This window comes from Xenia sp. Carnegie-2017, unplaced genomic scaffold (assembly GCF_021976095.1).
Source record: "Xenia sp. Carnegie-2017 unplaced genomic scaffold, XeniaSp_v1 HiC_scaffold_23, whole genome shotgun sequence".
NCBI classification, from domain to species: domain Eukaryota; kingdom Metazoa; phylum Cnidaria; class Anthozoa; order Malacalcyonacea; family Xeniidae; genus Xenia; species Xenia sp. Carnegie-2017.
Window position 1 is genome coordinate 15,263,089 of NW_025813486.1, and position 16,517 is coordinate 15,279,605.

Sequence of the window (16,517 nt, forward strand, 5' to 3'; positions counted from 1 at the left end):
TTTTTCGAAGCGCTAGTGCCAGACTGCTGGATAATAAAAAAAATATGCTTAATAGTTGAAAAAAGGCTGAATCATGATAAGTAATATGCGGAATAATTGAAATAAGGTTGAATAATGATAAAAAATGTGCTAAGTAAATGAAATAAAGCTAAATAATGATAAAAAATACAGTGAATAATTGAAAATAGGAAGGTCAATAATATTTAATTTACTACATATAATGTTTAAAAATAAGAATCGTTACATTTAGTGTAATTTTGGCGGATATGGCACCCCATGGACAACGGCTGTGAGATATCTAGAGGATTGGGTATATATCATTGGTGAAATCTCGATTTGTGTCTGTCTGTCTGTTAACAATTCCGGGGGGATTTTTACAGAATGAAGGGGAGCGTACAATGACAACATAGTTGAACCTTTCGGAAATTCTGTAAGTTCCTGTTTGATTTTAAACTTCAGGAATCTGAATAGATATGCAACATAAACAACGTAATACAGTAGATAGTAAAATTGAGTGATCATCGACGTCAATTATACATATCTCGTTTGGCGAAAAACACATGAAATGGATTCACCGTGCCGTATTTAGCCAGCTCGGTTCACATTTTTTATCTTGCGCTCTCTCTATGGTTACAGTGCTTCAGTGAGGGAAATGTTATGTAAGCATGTATTTATTTTCTGTCGAGCTTTTGTGATTACTAAAAAATCGGTGTGGATTTCACAAAGCGTCAAAAATCAAAAAGAATTTATTAAAACGCTTGATGCGAGTTTCACCAAGAATATGATTAAACGTTTGCTCTTTGCGATGACTCCATGTTCAACGATTATACATCATTTAGCCGCAATCGCAAAGAATTATATGCAATAAGATCCTATCTAAATGTCATAAAGGAAATAGTGGAAAGAAAACTACAGTTGTAGAATATTGTCTGTTTCTACGTATGTAAACACGCGTTCGATTGATCTGTTGAGTAATATATTCTTCATGAAGCATCATAAAGACATATGTCGGGAGATATAGGCATCTTATCTAAAAATTGTTTTTATTTGAAAAATTTATCTTTAAAATTGTTTGAAATGTAAAATAAAATACGATGTAAAGCACGGGAGATATTTTTGCCGGAAGTCAACCGTCAACTTTCAGAACGCATGCCTTTGTTTGCACTTACTCCATACAAGGTCAACAGTGCTTCCGATGGCACGTTGTTAAGGCCCGTTCACACGATCCAATTTGTCAGATCCGATTTTGAGATAAGGACTTGTAGTACGTATTCCATATATGGATATATATTGCACAATCCATAAGAGCAAATACACGACGCTAAAGCGCAAATACATGACGATAAAGAGCAAATACACGACGTTAGCAACAACAAAAAGTCAAAATGGCTGCTCGAAGGAGTCATTCGATTTCTGAGCGACATCCATCTGTGTACTGTGATAATGAAACTTGTAGTCCTCTTATTGTACGTTGTGGTCGAAATGACTGTGGCGCTGAAAAATGCAGTGGAGAGATGTATCATTGTCCTTTGTGTCCTCCTGAAAAATTTTCAAAAGAAATTCCATCAAGAGTAAAAGAACACTTTAAAAGCGTCCACTGGGAAAACAGGATTCATGAATTTGAAGGTAAAATGTGCTTATATCTGCGTAGGTTTAATACATAACCCACGTCAATGAGCAAAACGCACAAAGAACTTTGGATTAAATCACAAGTATTGATTAAATCATGAAGAATTTAGGTAATTTTAATAAATAATTTGAGAAATTGGGTTTAAACTTATAAAATATTTAGTTTTCTAAACTGCATCATCACAGCTGAAGATAGGTACTCTCAATTATAAATGAAAACCACATGCTTTTAACAGAAACTAACTTTGTGCTGTGCTATTTCCCTAAAATAGAAAAGCATTATTAACCTATCTTATATTTATTGAATATCATTTGATTGTATGCTCATCTAGTTAATATTGTATTTGTCTCACTATATATCCATAATATCCTATCATTTCCATATTCTTTCTTTACTATTTCTTGTTTTTTTTTATGTAAGGTTTTGACATTCTGAGGTGTAAGCTGTCATGTACTTTTGCATCCAAACGACATGGCTCAGATGTCAAGCATTTCAAAGATGTTTCGCACTATCACTGTTTTGGATGTAATTCTGGATTCAAGCGTCGCAATGAAGCAATTCGACATATAAGAAGTGCACATGATTTACAGCTTTCTGTTGTAGAGTTTGGTTCGGGGGGAAACAACAACAATGTTCTCAAAGTCAACTTTCTCCACATAAAGTAGCCCAACAGCAAGTACCTCAAAACCTACCATTTGAGCAGCAAATGCATCAAACTCAGTTCCCTCAAGTTCAGCAGCATCAGCTGGAGCACCAAGTGACCACTCAGCATCTCACACAGCTGCAAACACAGCAACAACAAGAGCAATTTCTACATATGCGGCTATCTGAGGAAACACACCAACAAAGCAGCACAAACATAGAAATGTCTGAGGTTCAACAATATCAGGAGTTTTCTTACATGCCTGCTCAGTCTCGTTCAATGCGACAACAACCACCCAGAGTTAAATGTCCTTTCCCGGACTGTAAACGAGAATTTCATCCAAATTCCCTTTCAAGCCACATAAAGACCAAACATGCTGCTGATAAAAGAAAGAAAATATCTTCAATGAGGTACTTGAATGGAATATGTGTTGACTCGACAAATGGGGTTTATCTTGTCAGGAAACAACTTAGTGGAACAGATCATCCCATTCATTGTCAATTTAAAACCACAAACTCTCCTTCTATTGCATGTAGTGTTGATACATGTCGTCAACTTAGCGAAACTGCTTCAAGAAGTGGTCAAGCAAATTTTCTTTGTGATCATGTGCAGTCTACATATTTTATTGGGACGTCAACTGTTGTTGATCATTTAAGAGAAGATTCTCTTGATTATATAGTGAACACTTTGAAATGGTTGAAATTTGAACGGAGGTCTGAATGTCTGCAGTGGCAGAAACAAGCTAATGACAAGAATACCCCACTTGTTGTTCAGATGCCTGTCACACCTGATTCCTCCAATCGTTTCTTTCATTTTTCTGTGTTTGCAAATGTTAAACGGGATCATTACTGGTCATTTTGCAAGCGAGTAATTGTATCATATGACAATGAAACTTCATCATTTCATTGCAAATGCTGCCCATCTCGTCGTTCCTGCATGCATAAATGCATTGTTAAGTGGGCAATTGGACAGTGGCATCCCTCTGTTGTTGGCACCACCCACCAATTGATGATGAAATTGGTGAAGATTTAAGTTTACCAGAACCAGAAGATAATGCTGTTGAAGACGTTCTACTTGAAAATCAAAATCAAATTTCCCTATCTGGCAGCTTTTTATCCTCCTTCTGGAGATGTGGCTGCAAAGTTTGTTGAATACCTGTTTGCTGAAAAGAAAATCCCTTCACACCTTCCTTTGACATTAACTGTGGAAAAGGAACAATTTGCTAAAAGGTAACTGTTTATTTAAATCGAACAAAGCAACCTTTTATTATTGCATTGTCTTCACTCCAACGAAAATATTCTCCAACGGTTTAGTTCCTTATTGAAAATGACATTCTTTCCATTAACTAAAACAGCAAAAAGATTTATTGTTTGTATTGACATTGTCTTGTCTCCTAGTTACCTTCCTGTAGAAACCATCTGTTTTTATTGTAAATCACCACTAACTGAGCCACACTGTGTAACAAGAAATGCAAAGCTGGTAACTATGAAAGGGATTATTGAAGGTTTGTCATTAATATGAAACAGCGTGTATATATCATCGATTTAAATCTCGAACTTTAGATAAGACATTGAGTTGAAGATAAACCCAAAATGTATAGTTACACATTTTATGGATTGTTTTGTATAGTTACCAGAGTGCTCAAACCTATAACGGTGAGCTTTGCATAGGGCGAAAGCGTTGAGCGTGTCATATGGACTCTCTACGTAGTCTGTGGAAAATGCTCAAACTATGCATGAGCAGAAAGCGTATTATACAATGTATACATATATGTGTGTGTATCTTTTTCTTTGTTCTTCCAGGAATTTCGCTGTTTGCAAAGTTTTGTGTCGAGTGCAAGATACCGTACAGATACCAGGAGTATTCAGCTGGTGTTCACAATTTTAATGACAACTGGCTTTTAAGTTTGGGAATATGTGATATGATCAGAAAACATCTTCAGGTATGTTATTTTTAAAGCATTTAAGAACCACTTGTCACTATTCCTTCCTCTCTTTTTCTCTTGATGTAAATTTTTTTAACTGGGTGATGGCCTTAACCAAACTGTGCATCATCCATATTGTACCATCCCACTCCCCAATTTTTTCATGTTGATAGTTAAGAAAAACAAGGAAAGGATATTAATAACCAGGTATGAATGCTTTAAATGAGTATGTATTGTATGAAAAATATAGGTTCACAACGCTGTCAGTCGCACTGTTGAGGCAATTGAAAACTGGCTGCAGTTGCGACCATTTCAGTTACCACGTGGTCAAATGATGAACGCGTATCTTCACTTTGAAGCTCTCTCAGATCATGACTATGGGTTTTCTTGTGTTTTGTGTGGACACTTTCCTCCCCTGTTAACTCTAGATGTAGACAAGAAAGGAATCTTTGAACTAGCGGGTAAATTTGACTGATAATTTGGCAAACTTTTTTTATGAGTGGTTTTTGTTACATACTTTTACATTGTCATTTTTTAGGTTTGTTGACTTGAATTTTGATTTTGTTAACTTGTATTCATTTGCATTGTAGTTAGTGAACTTCAGTTGCCAGACCCCGAATCCGATGCTCCTGCAGATGAAGTGGACGCTGAAAAGTACTGGCAACAAGTGAACTGTGGGATCTTATACAGAGGAGTATTGAGAGGTACGTACGTGCTACAATGTTGATGTACTCACTGCACGTGAAAGTTTAACGTTTTTTTCTTACATAATTTATTTTTTGGTTTATTTTTGCTTACAAATCCGGTTTATTTTTGTTTACAAATCCTTATGATTGATTTGTTTGATGTGCACGTAGCGTATACACCATCTGGTGTGTTTGAATTATGATAATGCTTGTAGTTTTTCAATTGTTTGTAGGTACTGAAAAAAACCCTTTAGAAATCAAGCCTTCATATAAGTTTGGGGCCCCATATATTGGCCCAAAATGCAGAAGAGGAAGGAAACTTTTTAATACCGAATACATGAAAGCGTATCATAAACAAAACCTAACATCAGCTGGGGCTACATCTGATGAATGTTCAATTGAAAAGCTCATGGATTTGTTCTGTGAAGGAAAAGTGCGTATTGCTATTAATTATTAGGCTGTGTAGAAACTTTTGGGATGAGTTGGTTTACATAAAAGTCATTCTCTGTGTACTTTTAGGTACCTGTTATAAGAGAAATGGCCAGAAGTTTAAATGTGAGCGACAAGGGGTCGAAACTTGATATAATTAACCGTATAAAATCTGTTTTGAATATCGAAGAAACGTTTCTTAAACTTTTCTCAAAGATGTGGGTGGTTCAGGTAAGGTTAACTTGAAATTGTTTCACAAAGACGACGATTTTCGTAAAGCATTATGTATTGTGCTTCTTACCTTTATTCCTACCTACATACGTTTTATACATTAATCTTTTGTGGATATTGGTGTGTTAGCTTACAAAAATTCATCAAATGGTTTCCTTTTCGGGCAAAAGGTTCAGGTTCAAGTCCTGTCTGATGACGTATGTGAGTTAGATATAACAAAAACATAGTTTTGTACTTTTATGTGTTAAATTTGTTGATATATTGAGTGCACATTGTGTGAGAAGACAGCAAACTTAGCAAATTCATTATTATAATTTCAAATGGATAAATAATTTTTATTTTTGGCACAGGCGGTTGGTTGGGAATGACGTGTCCACATGGAGTATGCTATGGTCTGAAATGGCTATTGCGACAAGAAGGACCACGAGATCATGTGGACATGCTTATGAATCTCGCTGCTGTTCCGAATGTTACCATATTGGATATGGCAAACATGATTGTAGCTCATGCAAGGAACAGAGGATACGACGTTTTCATCCATTCCAAGGTCGTGTTGCTGAATATAGCCTGGAAAATATCAGACGAGCTAATAGTGGTGAGCTAGAGATAGACTGGCCTTGGTTTCCAAACGGAGAAAGATGCGACTTGTCAACTGTCGTACAAAGGTCGGATGGTGAGCAGCTTCTGTGTAATCCCTCAACTAGATCTTCTGATCATTACTGCCTGTTTGATCAATTTCACGAGAAAAATTCCACGAACCCAGCCGATTGCTTGCGAAGAGTGTCTTGCGTTAACCAACTTGCCGGGAAGATCAATTCAGAAACTGCTGAACAACTCAACAACAGACGAAACCGTGATAATTACTTCACAACATCTTTGACAGCTCACAATTCCGTCTTCATGGAGCGATTGGCAACTCATTTTAGTAATGAGAAATTAAACCAACGTATCATAAATACTCATCGCAAGCAGGTAAGTGAGTGTTTTATTCTTTATTTTTAATGGAGTCTAAGTGATGTTGCCTTTTCCAGTTACCGGAATAATCTTTTAAAATGTATGAAATCTTCTGTCTCTTCACAGTTTGGAATGGCTATGAGTTTTAACTCCTTCGGTCAACTTATAAGTAGAAATGAAGATGATGGGACCGAGCAGGCATCACAACCAAAACGCGTCCGTTTGTCGACTGAAAGTCTTTCAACAGCTAACAGACCTGCCACAAGTAGCATTGGAACACTAAATGATGCTTGTGATGAGTTGACACACGTTGCTGAGAAAATGAATCCCTCAGCTATAAGCAGCTACGACCTTGTTATAGACTAGTTGTGACCTCGTCAGTCGTCATCGAAGCTTAAGTGATATTTGACATAAAGGAAGCTCAGTTTCTGTTTGGTTGTTCACAGCTTGGCAAAGAACATTGTAACAAGTCGAATTCCAAAGTCGAATTCCATTACAATCTGTAGATCTAATTCCAATATATATACTTATTCATATAGAACTGATGTCCAATGCCTGAACACTAAATTCAAATTTCTTTCAAGCATTTCATCAAATTTTCTCAAATTCTTATATAATTCATAAAACATCTAATTATACCTAATGTGAAAATTTTATGTAAAATAAAGACGTCCTTCGATTTGAACTGATATATCATTATCATTATCATAATATGCCTGGATTACCAATTTTCAAATATACTATATATAGTATACATACGTATAGATAGCCAATGCCTAAATAGAATCTTAAGTTCTTTGAAGCATTTCATCAAATTTTCTCAAATTCTTATATAATTCATAAAACTTCTAATCATACCTAATGTGAAAATTTCATGTAAAATAAAGACGTCCTTCGATGTGAACTGATATCCTTATACTATATTATATACTATATATAGTATATATACATACGTATAGATAGCCAATGCCTAAATAGAATCTTAAGTTCTTTGAAGCATTTCATCAAATATTCTCAAATTCTTATATAATTCATAAAACTTCTAATCATACCTAATGTGAAAATTTTATATAAAATAAAGACGTCCTTCGATGTGAACTGATATCCTTATACTATATTATATACTATATATAGTATACATACGTATAGATAGCCAATGCCTAAATAGAATCTTAAGTTCTTTGAAGCATTTCATCAAATATTCTCAAATTCTTATATAATTCATAAAACTTCTAATCATACCTAGTGTGAAAATTTTATGTAAAATAAAGACGTCCTTCGATGTGAACTGATATCCTTATACTATATTATATACTATATATAGTATACATACGTATAGATAGCCAATGCCTATATAGAATCTTAAGTTCTTTGAAGCATTTCATCAAATATTCTCAAACTCTTATATAATTCATAAAACTTCTAATCATACCTAGTGTGAAAATTTTATGTAAAATAAAGACGTCCTTCGATGTGAACTGATATCCTTATACTATATTATATACTATATATAGTATACATACGTATAGATAGCCAATGCCTATATAGAATCTTAAGTTCTTTGAAGCATTTCATCAAATATTCTCAAATTCTTATATAATTCATAAAACTTCTAATCATACCTAGTGTGAAAATTTTATGTAAAATAAAGACGTCCTTCGATGTGAACTGATATCCTTATACTATATTATATACTATATATAGTATACATACGTATAGATAGCCAATGCCTAAATAGAATCTTAAGTTCTTTGAAGCATTTCATCAAATTTTCTCAAATTCTTATATAATTCATAAAACTTCTAATTATGCCTAATGTGAAAATTTTATGTAAAATAAAGACGTCCTTCGATGTGAACTGATATCCTTATACTATATTATATACTATATATAGTATACATATGTATAGATAGCCAATGCCTATATAGAATCTTAAGTTCTTTGAAGCATTTCATCAAATTTTCTCAAATTCTTATATAATTCATAAAACTTCTAATCATACCTAATGTGAAAATTTCATGTGAAATAAAGACGTCCTTCGATGTGAACTGATATCCTTATACTATATTATATACTATATAGTATATATACATACGTATAGATAGCCAATGCCTAAATAGAATCTTAAGTTCTTTGAAGCATTTCATCAAATTTTCTCAAATTCTTATATAATTCATAACACTTCTAATCATACCTAGTGTGAAAATTTTATGTAAAATAAAGACGTCCTTCGATGTGAACTGATATCCTTATACTATATTATATACTATATATAGTATACATACGTATAGATAGCCAATGCCTAAATAGAATCTTAAGTTCTTTGAAGCATTTCATCAAATTTTCTCAAATTCTTATATAATTCATAAAACTTCTAATTATGCCTAATGTGAAAATTTTATGTAAAATAAAGACGTCCTTCGATGTGAACTGATATCCTTATACTATATTATATACTATATATAGTATACATATGTATAGATAGCCAATGCCTATATAGAATCTTAAGTTCTTTGAAGCATTTCATCAAATTTTCTCAAATTCTTATATAATTCATAAAACTTCTAATCATACCTAATGTGAAAATTTCATGTGAAATAAAGACGTCCTTCGATGTGAACTGATATCCTTATACTATATTATATACTATATAGTATATATACATACGTATAGATAGCCAATGCCTAAATAGAATCTTAAGTTCTTTGAAGCATTTCATCAAATTTTCTCCAATTCTTATATAATTCATAACACTTCTAATCATACCTAGTGTGAAAATTTTATGTAAAATAAAGACGTCCTTCGATGTCAACTGATATCCTTATACTATATTATATACTATATATAGTATACATACGTATAGATAGCCAATGCCTAAATAGAATCTTAAGTTCTTTGAAGCATTTCATCAAGGTTTCTCAAATTCTTATATAATTCATAAAACTTCTAATTATGTCTAATGTGAAAATTTTATGTAAAATAAAGACGTCCTTCGATGTGAACTGATATCCTTATACTATATTATATACTATATATAGTATACATACGTATAGATAGCCCATGCCTATATAGAATCTTAAGTTCTTTGAAGCATTTCATCAAATTTTCTCAAATTCTTATATAATTCATAAAACTTCTAATTATGCCTAATGTGAAAATTTTATGTAAAATAAAGACGTCCTTCGATGTGAACTGATATCCTTATACTATATTATATACTAAATATAGTATATATACATACGTATAGATAGCCAATGCCTAAATAGAATCTTAAGTTCTTTGAAGCATTTCATCAAATTTTCTCAAATTCTTATATAATTCATAAAACTTCTAATTATGCCTAATGTGAAAATTTTATGTAAAATAAAGACGTCCTTCGATGTGAACTGATATCCTTATACTATATTATATACTATATATAGTATACATACGTATAGATAGCCAATGCCTATATAGAATCTTAAGTTCTTTGAAGCATTTCATCAAATTTTCTCAAATTCTTATATAATTCATAAAACTTCTAATTATGCCTAATGTGAAAATTTTATGTAAAATAAAGACGTCCTTCGATGTGAACTGATATCCTTATACTATATTATATACTATAGTCCGTGATCTGTGACCGATTTTCTTTCATTCCCGTTGGACACCTCAAGGAAGGTCGTGAAAAATTCAAGACAGAACGACTTTTACATGCTTAACGCAGTTTTACTTCTTGTCATCTCCAAAAAGCTGCAGTTTTTTTGCTATATTACATTAAAATGTTAAAATTTGTAGCTCATTACAATTTCGGAATCCGCCATTTTCCTAGGGAAACTTCATGTTATTTATATTTTGTGTGCTAGTGCCAGACCTAATAGAGAGCTATTCCGCACGATAATACTGGCAACATAAATAAAATGTCTGAAAGAAATACATATTTCACTCGTGCATTAGGTTGGATTTTAGCAATTGTTGCGAAGATAATATTTTGAAAGTTATAATCGTATTGTGCAAGACAAGGCGCGCTTTTTTTAAAGGTCTGTCTCGAATTCGTCGTCAATGTCATCATCTAAAAACTCCTCTTCCTCAACATCATTGTCGTCATCAATATCTACATTCGTGCATACAGTACACGACCATACATTTGTGTACTTCACTCCGGCTTTGTTACATGAACAACGTTGGGAGTTACAGCCACGTTGCAGCCAGTCTTACAACCACAATGAACGTTATCAAGTAGGAATTCGGCGCTAGGGAATGGTCATCCATACGATTTCAGACTTGCAGTTTCCCGTCACTCGTTTGCCACCCATTTTCATCCGGAGGAGTAATATCCATTTGTGGTTGTAAACAGAAAGGCCAAAGCGCGGCTTGGTACAAAAATGTAAGTTCCATAAACTTCCATTGCTAATCAAGAGTTAGTGTAAATATTGCTAAAGTCATTCTTATTGCATTCTGTATACAACTGAGAGGTATTTTTTAAAAAGAAGTTAAAAATCTCAGTTAAGAAGCATAAAATCTCAAAACACCAAGCTAGAACTCAACATTATATGATTCTTAGAACAAACTTAGCTACTATTTGTTTACAATATGTCAGATGTGGTAAACTTTTGTATTTTTCAACAATCTCTTTCATAGGTTGTGATGATTGTTAATCTTCAGTTAAGGCTTTATGCTCAAGATCATGTTTTACAGTTCAAGAAAGAATATTTTTCAGTGAGCCATTTCAGAAGCTAGAAAGCTGGGGTTTTTTGCTTGGGTTGAAACTTGTTTTATTGTAAATTTGATTAGCAAGGACTTTCATAGATAAAAGTTGTCTTTGTCATACCATGAAAAGGAGAGTGAAAGAGTTCTGGCACATTGATTGAAAAAGTGATCCTGTATATATATTTTTCAACAAGAAATGTAGTTATGATTCTGATCTATACATACTAATTTACTAATTTACTCTGTTGTCCTTTGATAAAAGTTTATAATGTTGATTTAAAATAAAGAATATCTGAATTATTTTTGAAGTCATTCTTTATATAATCAATGCATGGAAACAGCAACTAAAGATGGTTTTGGGACATTGGTATGTAATGGAGACAAGATCCTCTGTTAGAAGTAAGTGAGCAAGCACTTTAATGCTTAGTGTAGGTTCTACAAAACCAAAAAAATGTTGTCCTTCTATATTTAAAAATTGAAATTTCAGAATTCTACTCTTCCAAAGTAAAGAATGGACTTCACTTATCCTATGTGGAGTGACCTTGTAGAAAGAGTGGTCAAAACATTGAATCAAAGTAATTCTTGTGTTTAGTGAGTCTAATAGCCTGATAGCAATACTTTTAAAACTTTATTTTTGCTCTTGCATCACTTAAAGCAGGTTAATCAGAAAAGCATGTACTTTATAGAATCTGTAACATAGCTGTAAGCTGCTAAATGTTTGTTCTACAATTTTTACATTTATCTTAGGCCTTTGCATAATGATGTGCCTCTTTAAAAGCTTATTAACAAAAAATTCTTTAGTGGTAATGATCAATTTCTTACCAAGCTTTAGTGTTTAAGGAAAAATTTATGGAAAGATGCGTTGCTATCCTTCGAAAAGTGAAGTTGCGCACGATTTAACCATGAGTTCTTAAAACTGACAAGATTTAGGTCTAAAACAGGCTTCTCCTATGTTGGTACATAAGTGCAAAGGTGACAGTTTAGGTTTGCTTCCAAAATTTTCGATAGAATTCTTCATTTAAAACTTACATTTTACTTGGACTTTATTAAGAGTCTCGCCTTTTTGCCACCTTTCAAGATGGCGCCCGTTAATAAATTTGCCTCACCATGACAACGGCAGTTAGATCAAAGAGTTCCGCACCAAAAAAATGGCGACATTCAAAATTGAAGGAGCGAGGAATTTTGAAATTCAACCGCGAAATACTAAAAAACTGCAGCTTTTTAGAAGTGACAATAAAAAGAATATCAAACAGCAAGTGACTTTCTATCTATTTTGAAAATTTTGCGACCTTCCTTGAGGTGTCCAACGAAACTCATTTTTAAAGCATATTTTTGAGGCACAGATCACGGACTACTATATATAGTATACATCCGTATAGATAGCCAATGCCTATATAGAATTTTAAGTTCTTTGAAGCATTTCATCAAATATTCTCAAATTCTTATATAATTCATAAAACTTCTAATCATACCTAGTGTGAAAATTTTATGTAAAATAAAGACGTCCTTCGATGTGAACTGATATCCTTATACTATATTATATACTATATATAGTATACATACGTATAGATAGGCAATGCCTGTATAGAATCTTAAGTTCTTTGAAGCATTTCATCAAATATTTTCAAATTCTTATATAATTCATAAAACTTCTAATCATACCTAATGTGAAAATTTTATGTAAAATAAAGACGTCCTTCGATGCGAAATGATATCTTTATACTATACGTTATACTATATATATAGTGTGTACATAAACAATTTTTTGCGCATTGCTGTAACCTTTTAAAATGAGCACTACAGGAATCGAACCCTTATACTAGAAACAGCTAGCAAACCATTATGCTCGTTTAAAGGACAACAACAAACTTTTCTGTTTTCCATCAAATTTTATCACGTTATTGATTGTTCTTAGTCTCCTTGATTGATCACAAACGCAAACTACTGCAAAATACAAATAGCTGATATTAATGTTCGAGGCATATAAGAATATTATCACAATTTTAACGCAACCTGGGCACATTCACTTCTTCATTCAGGCCATGCAGTAAAACTTATTTTAAATGACAACTTTTCCCAGAACTGTTTCACCCCCCGAATGATAGGTCCCAAAGAAATTATGAATTTATCCACACTTGTTTTGAAAGGGATACGTTGCTCTAGTTTGGGTGAGATGTCAGTGAGCACTTGTTGCTGTAGAATCTCAAGTTTTTCTGTTGAATTCTGTTACCTTTTCATGGTGATTGGGAGAATACTGGAAGAGTGCTCCATCAAACACTCAACGATATTAGTAGAACATCTAAAACATTCAGATGCATTAGACGATAAACGTTCAACACAAAGAATAGCACAATTCGTTGCACGTTTGGCTCTGGTTCGTCCAGACCATTTGTTGTTTGTTACAAATCGTTGTAAAATAAGCAAATCAAACATATGATAATTAAATGGATTCAATAGACTCTTGAATGCTTTGCCGAACTACTTAAGAGGCAATATTATTATCATATAATATAATTAGAAAATAGTTTATGACGTTAATGATAGAAGAACATGGAAATCTACATGTATGTCTTATGTCTAATAGGAAATCTCTATAGAACTGTCCATTGAAAATCTTGTTGTTTTTAATGTTTTCATATTACGTTTAAAGGACTGCTGTAATTGGAGAAAGTTCCTAGCCAATTGGTAGTAATCTATGTTACTTTCTGGTGAATATGTTGGGAGATTGGTGTCATACTTTATGGACATAGTAACGTTTTTACAAAACATTGAAATTTCTGGTGCAATCTTATATCATGTTTGGATCAATTGTTTCCTTTGGACAATTAATGAGTCGTGACATTCTACAATTTTAAAACTGCTGAAAAGTGCTAATTCAACTTACTTTTCAGTTTTCTGCGTTTTGCGATGCTCATTTTCTAACGGCTTATTACGATTCCTGGACTAATCGCAATAAAACGTGTATGTACGCGTTAATGAACAAAAAATACAAAATTGAGTCAACTAAATGCAGTAAATTCTTTCTGAACCGTATTGAACATACTTGTAACTTATTTACGGCACTCTAAGGAAACAGTGTGTTTTGTGGTTGAGAAACGCTGATGCATATTGCTCAGGAAAAAAGCTAAGGCAACAACAGCCAATGGTTTTGAGGCGAAAACGTAAGAGCACACAGGATTTTACCGTTAAAAGAATCATTAAATTAGTTAGTGCTGCATTCAATGTAGTAATCAGAAATTTTTATCTACCACAAATGTCACTAAATCAACGTCAGTTTTGCAAGCAAATCTTCACACTTGGCTTGGACAAATAACTGGAAACAGTGGCGGATCCAGTGTACCTCAAAATAAATTATAGCTCCTCAATTTGATATTCAAATTACATTCAGAAAAAACTATTGGTTTTGAATTTCTAAAGAATATAATTTTGCCAATGAATTTGCCTCTAAGATATATTGGATAAATGAACTTAACGTTGCGGTTTAACGATAAAATGGATCTATTAGCTGCTTTCGTTGAAAAGAACAGTTTCTCTCACTTCTTTCCACATATCACGTTGACACGTCATGGAAGTGCCAAATATTTTGTATTACTTTATCTCAAAATTTCTTTTAAATAAGATTCAATATGTACTAGTACGAAACCCTATGTAATGTACTTTTTAAAGTTATGGAACAATTATCTTTATAATATTGCCTTATTTATTTTCTAACTTGCAGTACATCACATTGTATTTTTATCTCAATTTCAAAAAGTTGCCCGACTAGACGAACGACGGATGTCACTCCCCTGCCATACCCCCTCCCCCTTCCCAAGAAGTTTAAACCGTGTAGGACGATTAGATTACAAAATTGTATCTTTGAGTTGCTATATCATTGAAATTATAAGATAATATCTTCTGAAACAGGCATGCACATGCAGCCAACAACTTCAACAGTTTTTAGAGGACACTAAAAGGTTATGCACCAGAGTTTATGAGTTTTAGAGGTTATGCACCCTCTCCGACAACACAGACATGAGACAATAATGCCTGTCTTATACTTCACATTTTACATGAGTCAAATGCATTCAAAACAAAAGATAATGAGGAATTTCATCTCATTTTCTTTTATCTTTAATGCATTTAACGCATGTAAAATACAGTCATGAAACAATAAAGTCATTAAACAATACATTCATTGAACAATATAGTCATTAAACAATACAGTCATTAAACAATACAGTAATTAAACAATACAGTCATTGAACAATACAGTCATGAAACAAGAAAGTCATTAAACAATACAGTCATTAAACAATACAGTGATGAAACAATACAGTCATTAAACAATACAGTCATTAAACAATACAGTCATTAAACAATACAGTCATTAAACAACACAGTCATTAAACAATACAGTCATTAAACAATACAGTCATTGAACAATATAGTCATGAAACAATACAGTCATTAAACAATACAGTCATCAAACAATACATTCATTGAACAATATAGTCATGAAACAATACAGTCATCAAACAATACATTCATTGAACAATATAGTCATTAAACAATACAGTCATCAAACAATACATTCATTGAACAATATAGTCATGAAACAATACAGTCATTAAACAATACAGTCATTGAACAATATAGTTATTAAACAATACAATCATGAAACAATACAGTCATTAAACAATACAGTCATTGAACAATACAGTCATTAAACAATACAGTCATTGAACAACAAAGTTATTAAACAATAAAGTCGTTGAACAATACAGTCATTAAACAATACAATCATTAAACAATACAGTCATTGAACAATAAAGTTATTAAACAATAAAGTCATTGAACAATACAGTCATTAAACAATACAGTCATTAAACAATACAGTCATTAAACAATACAGTCATGAAACAATACAGTCATTGAACAATACAGTCATTAAACAATACAGTCATTAAACAATACAGCCATTAAACAATACAGTCATTAAACAATACAGTCATCAAACAATACAGTCATGAAACAATACAGTCATTGAACAATACAGTCATTAAACAATACAGTCATTAAACAATACAGTCATTAAACAATACAGTCATTAAACAATACAGTCATGAAACAATACAGTCATTAGATAATAATGTCATCAAACAATATAATCATCAGCCAATAGGGTCATTAAATAATACAGTCATTAGACAATACAGTCATTTAAAAATGCAGTCATTAGACTATGTAATCATTAGACAATACGATCATCAAACAATAAAGTCATAAAAAAATCATCAGAAAATGTCATCAGACAATAAAATCATAAAACAATACAATCATCAGAAAATA

General features: G+C 32.6%; 2 protein-coding genes and 1 long non-coding RNA gene across 3 annotated transcripts; all 3 read left to right on the forward strand.

Moving 5' to 3' along the window:
• The first annotated feature begins 425 nt into the window (after window positions 1-425).
• Window positions 426-2,295, forward strand: LOC124449215 (TRMT1-like protein). The gene is made up of 2 exons (XM_047000156.1): window positions 426-1,626; window positions 2,051-2,295. The coding sequence occupies exons 1-2, from the start codon at window positions 1,386-1,388 to the stop codon at window positions 2,293-2,295; spliced, it is 486 nt and encodes a 161-aa protein (XP_046856112.1). The 5' UTR covers window positions 426-1,385.
• Window positions 2,296-3,326: 1,031 nt separating this feature from the next.
• Window positions 3,327-6,863, forward strand: LOC124449216. The gene is made up of 9 exons (XM_047000158.1): window positions 3,327-3,502; window positions 3,671-3,777; window positions 4,076-4,215; window positions 4,448-4,658; window positions 4,788-4,901; window positions 5,117-5,316; window positions 5,403-5,548; window positions 5,894-6,515; window positions 6,624-6,863. Exons 1-9 carry the CDS (start codon window positions 3,327-3,329, stop codon window positions 6,861-6,863), a joined length of 1,956 nt encoding a protein of 651 aa, XP_046856114.1.
• Window positions 6,864-10,738: 3,875 nt separating this feature from the next.
• On the forward strand, window positions 10,739-11,486 carry LOC124448148. The gene is made up of 2 exons (XR_006948959.1): window positions 10,739-10,863; window positions 11,118-11,486. It is a non-coding gene; the product is annotated as an uncharacterized LOC124448148 (long non-coding RNA).
• The last annotated feature ends 5,031 nt before the right edge of the window (window positions 11,487-16,517 follow it).

Excerpts from the sequence above, each read along its gene's own strand:
- LOC124449215 (XM_047000156.1), top strand. The coding sequence starts at position 1,386 with ATGGCTGCTCGAAGGAGTCATTCGATTTCTGAGCGACATCCATCTGTG. Across the intron at positions 1,627-2,050 it reads CAGGATTCATGAATTTGAAG|GTTTTGACATTCTGAGGTGT; the intron begins GTAAAATGTGCT and ends TTTTTATGTAAG.
- LOC124449216 (XM_047000158.1), top strand. The coding sequence starts at position 3,327 with ATGCTGTTGAAGACGTTCTACTTGAAAATCAAAATCAAATTTCCCTAT. Across the intron at positions 4,216-4,447 it reads TGATCAGAAAACATCTTCAG|GTTCACAACGCTGTCAGTCG; the intron begins GTATGTTATTTT and ends TGAAAAATATAG. Across the intron at positions 6,516-6,623 it reads TAAATACTCATCGCAAGCAG|TTTGGAATGGCTATGAGTTT; the intron begins GTAAGTGAGTGT and ends GTCTCTTCACAG.